A 15,322-nucleotide genomic window follows, 5' to 3' on the forward strand; every position below is an offset into this window, starting at 1 on the left:
GCTGGGCTTTCTCAACCTCCTGCCACTGCCTTTGCCAGCCTCGGCCCCCACCTCCCGCAACCGCACACGCCCCGCCCGCGATCCCCTCCTCTTCCGCCTACGGCCAAAGGTTCCCACGTGGCGCTGCCGACTGCGCATGCTCAGTACACGGGGCGCCCCGAGACTAACGGGGCGGGGCGGGCGTGCCGGGCGCGGTGACGTCAACGCGCAGCCGCGCGCGGGCCAGGCAGCGCCACGTCGGCGCGCAGCGGCCGCGCCCCCCGACGGCCGCGGTCCGCCCTCCCACGCGCGGCCCCGGCACCTCACGCGCACTGCGACCTCGCTCCGGCTTGTGCGCACATCCTGCCGACCTACGAACCTGCCAGCATCTCCGCTGCTGTCCCAGCCGCTCTGGTCGCACCATGTCTTCGCCTCCCGAGGAGAAGCAAGAGACGAAAGCTGGACACCCGCCCGCTGGTAATGACTCGTTTCCACTTTCTCTCCCGTCGTGGGCCCCGAGAGCTGGCTCGAACCCGCGGGCGCGGGGCGCTGGGCGGGCAGGCCCCGGCGCCAGGCGCGGGGACCTGGGGCCTGCCCACTCGTGGCGTCTTCAGTTAAACTGAACCCCGCGTTTGGCAAAACCCATTTCTTGAAAGTTGGGGAACCATCGCAAGCCTGTGGCAATTGCATGCAGATTGGAATGACTTGAATAAGCCTAATTGCACAACTTCCAAAAAATAGTAATAATGGGGCGGTGAGCGCAGTGTGTCCAGATGTTTTGGAAAACCGTGTAGCAGACACAAAAGTTAATGTTTTTAATGACAAGGTGGTGATTGTCGGTTGACGGCATTTCATACTGAAAAAAGAATCAAAGGAGTGGAAATCATTTTTATCATTAATCACCCAATATGACTTTGTCCCCCAATTTCTTTCACATTCAGCTTTTTCTCAAAAGTGGGTTGTTGAGGGGTGTTGTGGAGTGTTTTCTTGTTTGTTTGTGTTTTCAAATTCTAAATTCTGGGCCAAGGAAGTTAAGTCCAGGAAGGACTTTCATAGAACATCTGAATCTGAGCCGCCCTTACGTTCACGCGCCTCGCCCCTTTCCACCCCAGGACAGTTCCTGTTTGCTCCTCCACTCTGTTCCCGCTGCTCAGTTTCCGTGTCTGCTCACCTTGGAATGACAGCCCATTGCAGGTGGAAGGACCGTGGGAGAGAATGGAAGGCGTCTGGGTCCCAGAGGCCAGGCCCTCTCCACGTGTGGGGTGCTCTTAGGGTCTTAATTGCACACATTTGTGTTATAAACTCCGTCTCCTAAAGACAGAAGCCTCGGGGAGCATGGCTGCTTTGTGGGGCACATGTGTGCCGCCTTCTTCTTGTACTAAAGACTCCCGTGATCTCCGTCCGCCGTCCCCCAGGGTAGGGCACTCGTTCTCGGCATGAACACGTGAGTAGAGCCGCTATTTCGATACTCCAAGCTAATATTTGCACTGCTGAAAGAAGCTCTCAACAACAACCAAAAACTACCCTAGACTAGGGAGGGAAAATGGCTAACCGATGCCTGCGACTTAACGGGCATGGGATTTTAGAAAGTAGTTCCGCTGTAGTGGAAAATGGGCTTTGAGGGCCTTTGTGTGGCGTTCGTTTAAAAAAATAATAATAATAAGTACCTCAAAGAGATTTCCTTTAAAGATAACCTGACCTTTAGTGTCTCCCTCAGTGGGTCCACGCCCATCTGCTGGCTGCCTCATGACCTGGCAGCACTGCAGGTTGGAACTCCTTTCTTTACACTCCCCTGTCCCAGGGCAAGGAGTGGCAGTAACGCTCCTAAGCTGGAATGAGACCAAATCAAGGTAGGAGTAACTAAGTTGCATATAGAGGCATTTCCACGTGGAGATTTTTAAGATCACAGACGTGAACCGTGCATATTAACTCCCTGGAGAAATTCCATGAAAGACTTGGGTTTTCTTCCAATTCTAAACAGCTAGGCTTTGTGAATTACAAGTTAAATAGCTTATTTATACCAAAGGAGAGAGGAGCCAACTTATTTGTGCTGGTGTAAGCAGTGAACTTGGGTTCTAAGTTTTGAGACCCATGGCTTCTCTAGGGCTCAGTTTTCCTAATCTATGAAATGGGAGGTTTGGGGGCGTCGTAGAGCAGAGCTACCTTTGCCACTGTAACTCTCACTGGAGCTCCCCCCTTCCAAGTTCAAGGGCAGTTAATCCCACAGACAACCTCTTCAAGTGACTTCAAGGAAGATCCTTTAGCCTTTGGGATCCCAATCTCACAGGAACTGCTTAAAGAACTGTCACCGACTTTCCCCATTTTCCAAGGCCATATTTGCCCAGAGTTAGAGGTAGAACCTGGCATCTTGGTCCAGAGGTATAGGTTAGAAGGGGACCTTTTGGCATGCAGTATTGCCTCAGATCCACTTTCCTGTGGGAAAGCTCTTTTTAGCAAAAAGCTGGGGGTATTTGGATATTCTTATTTACTCTGGCGTGGCCAGAGAATAGGACATACTGCAGAGTTGATGGTGAAAACAAACAAACATAAAGGCAACTCACTATAATAAAGATAATTATCAAGTATAGCCAAGAGCACAGTTCATAAATCAAAAATAACAGCTTTGGGTACACTTTCATTAAGTGCTTAAATTGGATAACACAGACTTGTGCTTAAATCCTCAACCGGAAACAATAAAATTATTTTTCATGACTATCTTCATGTTCTTTTGTGTTTTCTCGTTGTTGCTGTCTGAACCAGGTATCCAGTGCATTCTCACAAAATTACCTGTTTCCTTGTCACATTTACCTCCACCTGTCTGCCTCTCTTCTTCTTGTTTCCAGGGTTGGGTCTTAGTGATGTCTTCTTCCCCAGGAGCTGGCACAGTGCCTGGCACAAAAATTTGCAGTAAGTAGCTTCTGAGTGAGTTTCTTCAGAGCCTCTTAGCACCTCTCACTTCCCCAGAGCATGCGGGGCCTGCAGTGTTCTCTACCTCTGTGCTGTCTCCAATGTGCACTAGGGACCCAGGTGTGACTCTCATCCAGATTAGATAGCATCATAAGTGCAAGTAGTAACAACATTTGCTGAGTGTTACAGTGTGCCTGTATAGGGGAGGGAAAATAATTTTCCCTCTACTCTTCTAGGTTCCTGGCCAAGACACCTCTCCCCATCCCCTGTGATAAAGACAGATTAGTAAGAGAAAAACAAACTGAAGTTTATTAACAGGAATACCTCCTCTATACATGGGAGAGTCCCAAGAAAACTGAATAATTCCCTGAAATGGTCCAACCCACCACCATAAATACCAACTTCAACTAAAGACAAAAGAAAAACATTGGGGCCCTAGCCAGTTTGGTTCAGTGGATAGAGCGTCAGTTCGTGAACTGAAGGGTCCTGGGTTTGATCCCAGTCAAGGGCACATACCTCAGTTGCACGCTCAATCCCCCGCCCTGGTCAGGGTATATGCGGGAGGCAGCCAATCGATGTGTCTCTCTCACATCGATGTTTCTCTGTCTCTCCCCGTCCCTTCCACTCTCTCTAAAAATCACTGGAAAAATATCCTTGGGTGAGAATTAACAAGGATAATTGGGGAGTAGGGAACCAGTTATGGGAGGTTTCCAGAAAAAGTCAGGTAAACCAGGGTAAGGTTGTTATACAGATTTCAGGTTCTCTTGTGGTTTAGTTCTGCTTCCCTTTCTAATACAGAGAGGGAGACATTTACTAATGGAAATTCCCATTACTAATGTAAACATCCCTTACAAAAGGATAGCTTCTCAGTTTTCTGAGCTTCTCCTCTGCTGATTTTAATCAGCTCAAAATAGCTCTTCTGCCAACGAGGCATATTTCGCGGTGGTATATTCTGCTGCCCTTCACTGGCACAGTTTTAAGCCCTTGCCTCTTGTTCACTCATTTAACTGACAGTTACCTTACAGTTGGGATAAAGAGACAACTCCATTTTAAAAACTGGCCAAACCATTTGGAGTGTCTCCTTTCGAAGCCAGTGAGTTCAGGGGGACCAGCCTGTAGGTCCTTTGCCTCTTGGAACCTCAGCAGCCTTTCGCACAAGGGGCTCCATCACACGTCCTGTGTCTCTCTTCCCAGGGTGTGAGATTAATGAGGCCGTTCGCACAGGCTTCTGCAGTGTGGAGGGAAGGGGCTGTGCAGATGTAGAGCACGTCACTGAACAGTGGGGATGGTGCTGCTCCACGTCCTGGCCGTGCGCTGTGGAAGTAATCCGGTCTGAATGATTTCAGACCTCTCCACTGCTCTCGACTACAGAACATCTGCAGAGAAGTGGCGTGAGACTGCTGTTCTAGGAGAGCTACTGCAAATGCAGATTAGCAGAGTTAGAATTAGTGAGGTTCTGTCCCATCTACCAGGCCGAGGGTGCCTCACGATTACTCATTTCTCCCAGTCTTCATGAGTTGGTGGCAGTGATGCGGCTAACATCTCTTTGTTAAATACATTTTGCTAGACCCGGTCCTCTCCATTTGGCAGGGGAGCCAACGCCATACGTCAGTAAAGTTCTCATAAACCTGATATGTAATAGTGTTGAACATTAATAGTTCACATAAGGTTATAAAAAGTAGGCCTCACATCCCTTCTAGACCCAAGTCAAATGGAAGTAGAAAACAATTGTATTTATTGAAAGTAAAGTGAGAAATAGATCACTTTACTCTTTGTAGTGATTTCAAAATAATTCAATTATTTGTTATATTAATCAGACAGGAGTTAAAGATGCATTTAAAAGGTTATGGGTGATGTTCTCCCTGAATTGTCTTCTGCAGAAAGGTTTTTATATTCTCTAGGCCCGTGGTCGGCAAACTGCGGCTCGCAAGCTATATGCGGCTCTTTGGCCCCTTGAGTGTGGCTCTTCCACAAAATACCATGGCCTGGGCGAGTCTATTTTGAAGAAGTGGCATTAGAAGAGGTTTAAGTTTAAAAAATTTGGCTCTCAAAAGAAATTTCAGTCGTTGTACTGTTGATATTTGACTCTGTTGGCTAATGAGTTTGCCGACCACTGCTCTAGGCCACTTTAGTGCTGGAAATGGATGGCTAATTAGTTTCTTATTGTATTAACTCTATGGCCACAGGCTTGCCAAGCATGCCCTGGGTGTCCTTTGCCCAATCACTGATCAGTGCTTGAAGATGCAGCAAGGAGGTCTGCCTTCGCTCTGGCCATGCCAAGATAAAAGAGACCCTTTCAGTCACTGCATTTTTTCAAAAACTCCTAGTCAGGGTGGACCGTAGCATTTATAAGGTGTGTTTTAGATTTACCTCTGTTCTCTGGTACCCTTTCTTCTCTGTTACCCTTTCTTCTGTGCCTGTTCTTTTTTCAAACAATGCCTGGTGCATTCTTACTTGATTTTGTGAATGCTTTCCCCTTCCCAACTTTAGAAATCTTTTTGTTTATATAGGGAATATGCGCTTCTGTATAAAATACTATATTAGTTACAGTTATATTATACTCGCCATTTTAACAAATAACCCAAAACATCCGTGGCTGAACAAGTCAAGTTATTTCTTTCTCCAGTGGCACGGTAAGTTCCAGGGCAGAGGCCCAGGTCCCTCCTGTGGCAGGATCTGCCATCTCATTGCATGGTCTCTGCAGAGGGGACAGCAAATGTAGAGCACGGTGCAGGGCCTTATGGTTCAGCCAATGAGTGGCGTGTGTCACTGTGTTAGTTTCCTATGGCTGCGGTAGCAAAGCATGATAAACAGAGGCTTATCAGAACACAGCTTAATTATCTTACAGTTCTATAGGTGAAAAGTCCAAAATGGTCTCACCAGGCTAAAATCAAGGTGTCTGCAGGATTGGTTCCTTCTGAAAGCTCAAGGGAAGAATCCGTTTTCTTACTTCTCCAGCTTCCAGAGGCTGCCCCATGCCTTGGTGTGTGGCCCCTTCTCCATCTTCAAAGCTGGCAATGGCTGGTCAAGTCTTTCTCAATTACATACTCTGACCCTGATTCTTCTTCTTCCTCCCCCTCCTGCATTTCAGGACCCTGGTGATGATAATGGGTTCACCTGGATAATCCAAAATAATCTTATTTATGGGCAGCTTAAAACCTTAATGCCCCTTGCCATGACACCCAGTACATTCACAGGTCCCAGGAATGAAGTATGGACATCTGTAGGGTGGGGACATTACTCTGCCTACCACAGGCTCTTTTCTCCCTACTGACCACAACCCAGGCAAGTGGCCTTAAACCAACCGCAAAGGAGGCTGGGGTTGGGATGGGTGAACACCTAGCCAGTCCCCAGTTCCAGGCTTTTCCAGAGCATCTCCAGGCATGGATCCTATTTTTCCCTGGACTTCCTGAAATCAGCCTCCCTTAACTGCAGGACAGCCCCACAGCTGCCTCTGGGCCCATCACCAGGCAGTCTGTCCTTTGTGTCACAGCCACATTGTGGAATGGAGTGCACGCTACTGTGGAAGACAGAGCAGGGCATGTCTAGCTCTGACCTGACGCTCCATGGCCCAGGCCCACACAGCACAGCTCTCCATTTCATGGCCACCTCTGGAAAGCGAACGGACTGCCCCTGTATGGTTTAACAACCTTCCCACCTTGATAAACTATGATTCAAAGTGCAGAATAGCAGTTCCCTTCTTCCTCAGCTTTCAAGGGTACAAGTTCTATAATTTATCGGGGGTTCATCTTTTATCACAAGCCATTACTTCCACTCACCACCCATGGACCTGAAAGACCCCACTAGGTCTCAGGGATAGGGTTCTTCTTGAGTTCCCCGTAACTCTTCATCTGGTGTGCCCAGTCTCCCCACAGGTTCTCTCTGCCTCTCCTCCTTTATCCTCTCCACTTTCTCTTTGTGGGGCTCCCACCTCAGATCCAGCAGCCCCCACAGGCATGAAGAAATGTTTGCTTGCCCAGGTCTCCCCTCTCCTGGCAGAGCCATTCTCTGCACTGAGATGGTCCTTCGCCCTTGTCCCTCCTCATCTCACTGGTCCCAGGGTGGGCCAGGTCCATTTCCCCTTTGCTTACCTGCCACTGCATGGCTGTACTGGAGACGATTAGGTTCACTCTTGGACTACTGCCCTGGTGGTCTTCTGTGTTGTTCCCACCTGAACAGTCCTCTCCTATTTGGTAGATTGGCTTTCCTTTGAATAACATTCCAGTAGCTCTCTCAGCAAGAACGAAGATGACATACACTTGCAAGTCTAGCTCTAGCACCTGAGTCAGTGCTTTGGGCACATTTGTGTGAATTAGCCCCTCCCGCTCCCTGCTGAAACCCACACCCTGGTTCATGGGGCACTTACAGTCGTGAGAGGCCCTGGGGAGACCCCTCTCACCCATCCCATGCCTGTCTTCCAGTGGTGGGTCTTCCATCCTGATGAGCAGGAGTAGAAAGCAAGCTGTTGGTGACTCCCTTTCCCAGCAGGCACCCAGACACCCGAGGGGCTGCCTGACCATGGGGAGTGTATGTGGTCAGTTGCTTTCTCATTATTTCTTACCTGGCCAAGTCTGACTGAGGAGCAACGTCCTTCACTCCCTTTGCCCCTTGGGCAGGAAGCTGCTCCACAGAGAACTTTTAACATCAAAGGCAAGTTCACCCCCACCTGGGGCACAGAGTGCCCAGACCTGCCCACAGGCCAGCACTTCGTGTTTCTCTGAGGAGCAATGATACTCTGTTTCCTGGAAGGTCTGAGGAGGAAAGGCCTGCAGGGAGGGGTTCAGGGCACAGGCTGCTGGGGTCCAATCAGCTCTGCGGTCCTGGCTGTGTGACTGGGCCACTGGCTTCCGCCACTTCATGTCTGGGGATCTCCTCCCTAGGGTTGCTGTAAAGTGTGAGGACATGTGGCCAGTGGCTAGAACAGTGCCTGGCACATAGCGAGGTGAAGAGCGGCAAAATTAGTTATCCAGGATCTGCGATTCTCCAGAAGCTTCCTTACTGAGGTGTGCACTGATGCCATCCTGGTGAGGGGGAGCTGTGTGGGGAGCACTCTGCAGGGTGTCACTCCTTCACAACCCCACGGTTGTAGCATCCGCATTTTACATAAAAGGAAACGTAGTGAGGAGACATTGACACACCAAGGACTCGAAGACTGAAGTTCTCTCCAAGTACTAGATGCCAGTTGTTAAAACCCATTTAATGAGAGTAAATGACAGATGAACATTTGCCGTGTGCCAGGCGCCATTGGCAATGTGTCACATGTGTTAGCTCATTTAGTCCTCAGCAAGCCTCTAGGGGGCCGGGGAGAGCATTGTCACCCTTTCTTCACACACAGGGGACCCTGTGGCACAGATAGAGGTAGCAACTCGCCCAGATACACGCACGCACGCGAGCACATGGGCAGAGCTGAGACCTGAGCCCAGGAGTCTGGCTCGAGGATCCATGTCCTTAACCTCTGCCTGGCACTTCTGCTAGGAGGAAGCTTGTTATTCTTTAAATCTGAAGCTCTCGTTTGGATAACAACCACAACAAAAATCTAGGATTTTTTCTAGTGTCTTTCATAAAAATACTTACATTTGCAAATATTCCACAAAGATGTCTGCAAAAATAATTCTGCTTTTGTATTTTCACAAATGAAGAGTTCTAGTGGCAATGATAAAACAATCCCAATAAATACATGCTGTCATGTTTTTGGCAGGATTTCAAGTTTAAATGAATCAGTCTCAGCCCTGAGTTATTATTTTTATTGCCACTTTTTATGGCTGCCTTAACTACCACACATATTGTGAGGGATGGGTGAAGTTAATTGTTTCTATGAACTAAGGTAAAGGAAGGGCTGATGCAGAGGACTGAGCTTTGTCTTGTGGACTTACTTCAGCAGAGGGGTGGACAGGCCACTCTGTGAGCTTCCGCTGGCAGTTATTTTAAATGTCACCTGGACGTGCATTGTTTTCTTTGTAGTCACTCGCACAGTCCTTTTTACTTACGGTTTCTAGAAAACATCTGTGAGTTACAGTTTTTAAGTTTTTTGTCTGCCAAGTTGAAATTATTCAGAGATCATTTTTAAATGGGCAATTATTGGTTTGCTCAGGCTGCTATAACAAAATATCACAGGCTGGGTGACTTACACAACAGAAATTTATTTTCTCACAGTTCTGGAGGCTGGAAGTCCAAGATCAAGGTGCTGCAGGTCTGGTTTCTCCTGAGGCCTCTCCCCTTTGGCTTGCAGATGGCTGCCTTCTCACTGTCCTAATAGGGCCTTTCCTCTGTGCACCTGCATCCTTGTGTCTTTTTTCCTTCTTATAAGGACACCAGTCACATTAGATTAGGGCCCCACCTAACAGCCTCTTTTTAACCTAGTCACCTCTTTAAAGGCCCTATCTCCAAGGTTATGGGAGTTAGGGCTTCAACAAATGAATTTGGAGAGATCACAGCTCAGCCCACAGGGGCACTCTTAATCAACTGCTAATGGACGTGGGAAGGGGGTGGGGTAGAAACATGAATTTAAAAAAACAACATTTAGTGGGACAATTCTTTCATTCTACTTTGGCAAAACAAAAACAAAAACACTCAGCCAGTTTTGCTCAGTGGCTAGAGTGTCGGCCTACGGACTGAAGGGTCTTGGGTTCGATTACAGTCAAGGGCGCATACCTAGGTTTCAGGCTTGATCCCTGGCCCCAATGAGGGTGTGTGGGGAGGCAACCAATCAATGTGTCTCTCTCACATCCATGTTTCTCTCTGTCTCTCCCCTCCCTTCCATTCTCACTAAAAAAATCAATGGAAAAAATATCCTCTGGTGAGGATTATAAAACAAAACAACAAAAAAACACACATTTATTTCAATAGAGTAGTAAATTACCTTAAATGTGCTACAGATTTTATTTTCAGTCTCCATTTCTTAAGGTTTGGCATACTACATAACAGAAATTTTGATAAGCCACCTGCAAATGGTATTTTTGTTTTCTTCTTTTTTTTTTTTTTAATTGAGTCCAAAGTGAGGGAAATCCCCCAAAGTGAGGGAACCACACCCAAAGAAGAAGCTGAAATTTATAGCAGAATGAGCCTTGGGTCCACCTGAGGCAGAGAGCGACCTGGTGTCTCTTCCTTTTCTTATAAGGACACCAGTCATACTGGACTAGGGTCCATCCCAACAGCCTCATTTAACCCAAAACGCCAGTGGAAAGCTGGGCACTCAGAGGCCAAACCCATGGAGAAAGGGTGGGGAAAGAAATCTGGCAGTGGGATGATGAGAGAGCTGCTCTGTTTCCCCTGTGCCCAGATGGAGAAAGTGTCCTTGGGGATCTGAATGCAGGCCTGCCTTTGCATGGGCTGTGGGTTCAAATTTACATTTTCCCAATTCCTGAGGAATCTGACATAAAAAAGGTTTCCAGGTGCCTGTACTCCTGGCCCGACAGAGCTCCTGCAGCATCTCTCCAAAGGATGCTGCCTGCATGCCAGGCTCAGAGGATCCCACAGCTGAAGCCCTACTGGGAACAAGCTCATAATCCACAATCACCCAACAGGAGAGTCAGCAGACGAACACAGTCAGTAGATTAGACTCCCAAGGACCTCAGATAATAAAATAATTGGATAGATACCTGTAAGACAAGTATGTCTAAAATGATTAAATATATGAAAGAATTAAAAACACAAGAAATGAACAAACCCTGCTTTGCCTTTTTCTAATGGATACTGCGAGGTAACGTTGGCCATGGTGCAGGCATCACCAGCTTCCCGAAGTCGGGGCTGGCCGATCCTCCCAGGGACATTGAGAGCTAATAACCTCGAAGTGTGTGAGCCTGGGCAGGTATTTCACATTCTCTTTCCTGTTCTTCAGGATCATAAAGAAACTTGTCTGGACTTTCCTAATTCAGCAGGGTCCGACCAAATTTGAAATGCCAGAGGACAGGGCCTGACAGGTGGGCCGGGTTGAGATGGGAGCTGAACGAGGACAGCCACTCGGAGAGCCTGTCCTGTGGGGGGTGGGGAGTTGCTGAGCCTGGGAGTCATGAGTGCAGTTGCGTGGCTCTGCTTTCTCTCGTGTTCTTGCCTGTGCCAAGGCTACCACACGCCCCTGTCTTAGCCCATTGGGCTGCTCTGACGGACTACCGCAGACTGGTGGCTTATAAACAGCAGCTCTTCAGGCTGCAAGTCCAAGGTCAGGGTGCCATCATATTTGGTGTCTAGTGAGGGTACATTTCCTGGTTCTTCTCTGTGCTCACGTGGTGGAAGGGGCAAGGGAGCTCTCTGGGGTCTCCTTATAAGGGATCTAGCTCCATTTTTGAGAGCTCCACTCTCATGACCTAATCACCTCCTAAAGGCCCCACCTCTAAACACTATCACATTGTGGATTAGGATTTCAACAGCCTCTCTTCTCATTCAGATTTGTAGATTTTAGGATGTTGCTCTAATCCCCTTTTTGCAGATGAATCAGCAAGGCTTTAAGGGGCTGAGTCTGAGACCACATAAATGAGGACATGGAGGAGCTTACTGACACAAAGCCCGATCTAGTGACCACATAAGGCTGGCTTTTTGAAACAGGGCCAGCATCTCCAAACTCTATCCTGTGGGGCACTATAGGCCTAAAGGATGATTACTTGGGATAAAAGTGCTGTGGTCAAAGGCATTTGGGAAAGACAGCACACTGTGCACCTCATAGAGCTTCATAATGCACACTAGGGGGCAAGAAATCTGGCTTGGAGAAACCCATTTAATGCTATTCAACCTAGCATTTCCCACACTTAACAAATCCTAGAGTCCACATTTTTTGTTTTTGATTTTTTCTTACAAAACAGTACTAATATATTAGCCATTGAGAAATGGAAAACAAACTACAATAAGGTATCACTTCAGACCCACTAGGGTGGCTATGACTGAAAAGATAGGTGGTAACAAGTGTTGGTGAGCATGTGGAGAAATTGGAGCCTTCAGACTGGTTGGAATAGAAAATGATGCTTTAGAGTTTCTCAAAATGGTAAATATAGTGTTATTCTGTAACCCAGCTATTCCACTACTAGGTGTATACCCAAGAAAATGAAGGTGTATGTTCATGTACCTACACAGAACCTTGTACACCAGTTGTTCATGGCTGCATCATTTATAACAGCCAATGTAGAAACAACCAAATGTCCATCAGCAGATGACTTATGAACTAAATGTGGTCTACCCAAGCAATGGAATATTATTCAATCATAAAAAAGAATGAATACTGACACATGCTACAACATGGATGATCCTTGAAAACATTATGCTGAATGAAAGAAGCCAGTCAGCAAAGGCCATACATTTTATGATTCCATTGATGTCAGATGTCCAGAATAGGCAAATCCAGATGACTGGTTGCTGGGGGAGAGGATGGATTAGGGGGTGACCATTTGTGTTTGGGGTTTCTGTGTGGGGAGATGAAATGTTCTCAAGTTGATCGTGTCAATGGTTATACAACTCCAAATACATACACTCAAACACCATTGAGTTGTATGTTCTAAATAGGTGAATTGTATTGTATGTGAATTATATGTCAAGCTGTTTTAAAAAACTAACTTGACATCCACCAGCACTAGGTTTCACAGCACAGCTTGGGAAGGGCTTCAGCAGACGCCTTGGCTGCCACCTGAGCAGCCTCTGTGAATGTGGCAGCAGCTATCCCATGTCACCGGCAGCTGTGTCACCCCATCGGAAGCATCGTTGGAGACAAATGCTGTATGATTTCACTTACAGGTGGAATCTAACAAACAAAATGAAACAAACCCGTAGAATCAGAGAAAAAAACTGATATTTGCTAAAGGGGAGAGGGTGAAAGGATGAGTGGAAAGGGGGAGGGGATCAAGAAGTACAAAATTCCAGTTATAAAGTAAGTCATGGGATGTAAAGTACAGCATAGAGAATATAGTCATTGATACTGTAATAACTACAGTGGCAGATGAGTACTAGACTTACCGGGGGGATCACTTTGTGTAAGGTTTGTAAATGTTGAGTCACTATGATGTACACCTGAAACTATTATCATATTGTATGTCAACTATAATTGAAAAATAAAAACTAATGCAGGACTATTCAGAATTTTTTTTTTAAAGCATCATCATTATTTGAGAAAGTATCACAGGGCAGGGATTCGGTGGGATCTTGTAGTGTCAAGAAGACATGCAGGACCTAAAGCAACAGCCACTCTGTCCAATGATTTGTACTCTGGTTACACTACTGCTCTTATGAAATACTTATGAGACCAAAAGCAAACAGGAGCCATGGGGCGTTTCTAAGTGGATCTGTGAGGCTGGGCTGAGTGCTTGTCATAGTGACTCCTCCCCCAACAGCACTAACTTTATGTTAATCACTGCCATTGATGCCAGGTTATCTGTACTAACTTGTGGCCGTGGAGCAACTAAAAACTGGAGCTGGTTCCCCTGATCCTCCGGGGATTTTGTTTCCACATTGACCACACCCTTTTCATTTTCTTTCTAGTGAAAGCTGGTGGAATGCGAATCGTGCAGAAACACCCGCATTCTGGAGACACCAAAGAAGAAAAAGACAAGGACGAGGAGGAGTGGGAGGCCGAGCCCAGGTAGGAGAGTGCTGGTGAATCTCGGGCGTGTGGCACAAATAACCATTACTCAGTTACACATTAATGTTTGTTCTCTGCCCTGTGCTTCTGATAACTCCTGGGCTGTTTGGGGCCCCTGCTATGTATTTTTCCTTTTCTAATCAGCAGCCGGGGGTGGAGGGGGGTGGATATTTGTGTTCTCAGCCTAGGGAGGAAAGAGGCATCTAGAACACCCACTCCCTGACTGCATCTGAGCATATGCCCGCAATCTGTGGGCAGCAGCTTGGAGACCTTGAAAATGCCATACCAGCTGAATCTTGGGTGGGCCTGGTGTTCTGCGCAGCCAGGGGAGAGAACTATTGATTGTGAAAAGGTCCACATGCATCTGGGCTTTCCCAATTCTTCAGCCAAATCGAGAATCAGCGCAGCCACACCCAGGTGTCCCTAAATGACATCTCTGTCCCCAGCCCCCTGGGTCCTGGACAGCCCCTCTCCCTGCATTACAGCTCGTCTCCCTGCATTCCCCCATCTCTGTTAATGAACTATTTCCCTTGGAGGTTCTAATGTCAAGTTTGATTCAAAGACCTCGGTATCAATCTATTTCCTCCCACCTTATACATAGACATGCGCCAGAAATGCTTATGAGCTTGTCCACATAGAAGAACGTGATCACTGAGCTTTCTACCTTACATCTTGTCGCTACACGGTGTCTCCCCCAGAGGAGGAAAGAACGTGTAGAAAGGGTGTGGAAAGCAGCTAACCTGTATTCCTGTGGATTAGGCGCATTGTTTAGTTTCAGTCCAGTAGTCCTTAATGGGAGATGGTATTCTCCTGATTTACCCATGGGAAACTCAAGTCCAGAGAGATGATAAACTTGCCCACACTGTGTGCCTTGCAAGTGGAGGGGGCAGGAATTTAAACCCAAGCCTTACAGGGTCCTGAGCAGGCCAGGCTTCCAACTGAATTGCTCCCACAAGCTTGTGCCCCCTAAAAAGGAACATGCATGTTCTTGGTGGCCCCATGTGTGCCCCATGGGTCTGCTCATGTATGTGCTGAATCTCTGGGTGTTTTCTACAATCTTTGGATGCTATGAGTTACCCTGCAGTCACTTGAGGGGCGGACAAAATTTGGGGCAAAGTTTCTGAGTGACTCTTGCCCATTTTAAATCATGAGATCAACAACGTGAAGGTCCAGCCAAGTTCTGGTTTTAAAAGAAGTGGTTTAAAGAAAACTAGCATTATCTTCCTCACCAGCTATTTTCACAAAGCTGTGTTTGGAACATAACAGCATCAGTAATTCCTAGAGGTCCACAATCCTGGGTCTGAAAATCTTGGGGCCTGCTTCAGTTCAGTGAAAAATTTAGGGGTTTTTGGAGCAGTGATACAGATGATTTTAGGAGAATAAAATTGTGCACAGTCCAATCAGAGCCCTTAGTGGGGTTTCGAGCAGTGTATTGTGACCTGGTGTGATGTTCACATTTTCAAATGTACATGTTTGGGTCAGTTCAGATTAAGTTTTGCTTCCATACGAGTTATAAGGAAACTGAACTTTCAGAAGATTCTTAAATGGAGGATGAGAGGATGTGGACCTGGAGGTATTTCTGCACTCGAAAACCTGGGATGCCCCTTCTTCATATCCAGTTGTTTCCTTAAGCTTAAGCTTAAAAGGGAAGAAAGAGGATGAGAGAGACAGCCATGCCTTGAAAAAAAATTCCAGAAGGTTCATGTGAGTGTAAGTGGCATAAGGTGCAAATAACTTTTTCCTGTGTAGCAGTGTCAATACAGTGAGAGGTGATAGTTTATTATCATGTTTAGAAATAAGGACAGAACAGCTCATTTGTTTTCTTTCTATTGATTTTTTTGCATGAGGTGGAATGTGGCATTTATGGAAGATGCGCTG

General features: G+C 47.0%; 1 protein-coding gene across 1 annotated transcript in view; it reads left to right on the plus strand.

The window, feature by feature from the left end:
- Window positions 1-202: 202 nt before the first annotated feature.
- Window positions 203-15,322, plus strand: part of DAP (death associated protein) — a 50,699-nt gene continuing 35,579 nt past the window's right edge. Inside the window, exons 1-2 of the mRNA XM_080677682.1 lie at window positions 203-456; window positions 13,345-13,444. Coding sequence (XP_080533808.1) covers window positions 402-456; window positions 13,345-13,444 — 155 coding nt within the window. The 5' untranslated portion in view covers window positions 203-401. The remainder of the gene's footprint in view (window positions 457-13,344; window positions 13,445-15,322) is intronic.

Source organism: Plecotus auritus (genome assembly GCF_963455305.1).
Source record: "Plecotus auritus genome assembly, chromosome: 7".
Classification (NCBI taxonomy): domain Eukaryota; kingdom Metazoa; phylum Chordata; class Mammalia; order Chiroptera; family Vespertilionidae; genus Plecotus; species Plecotus auritus.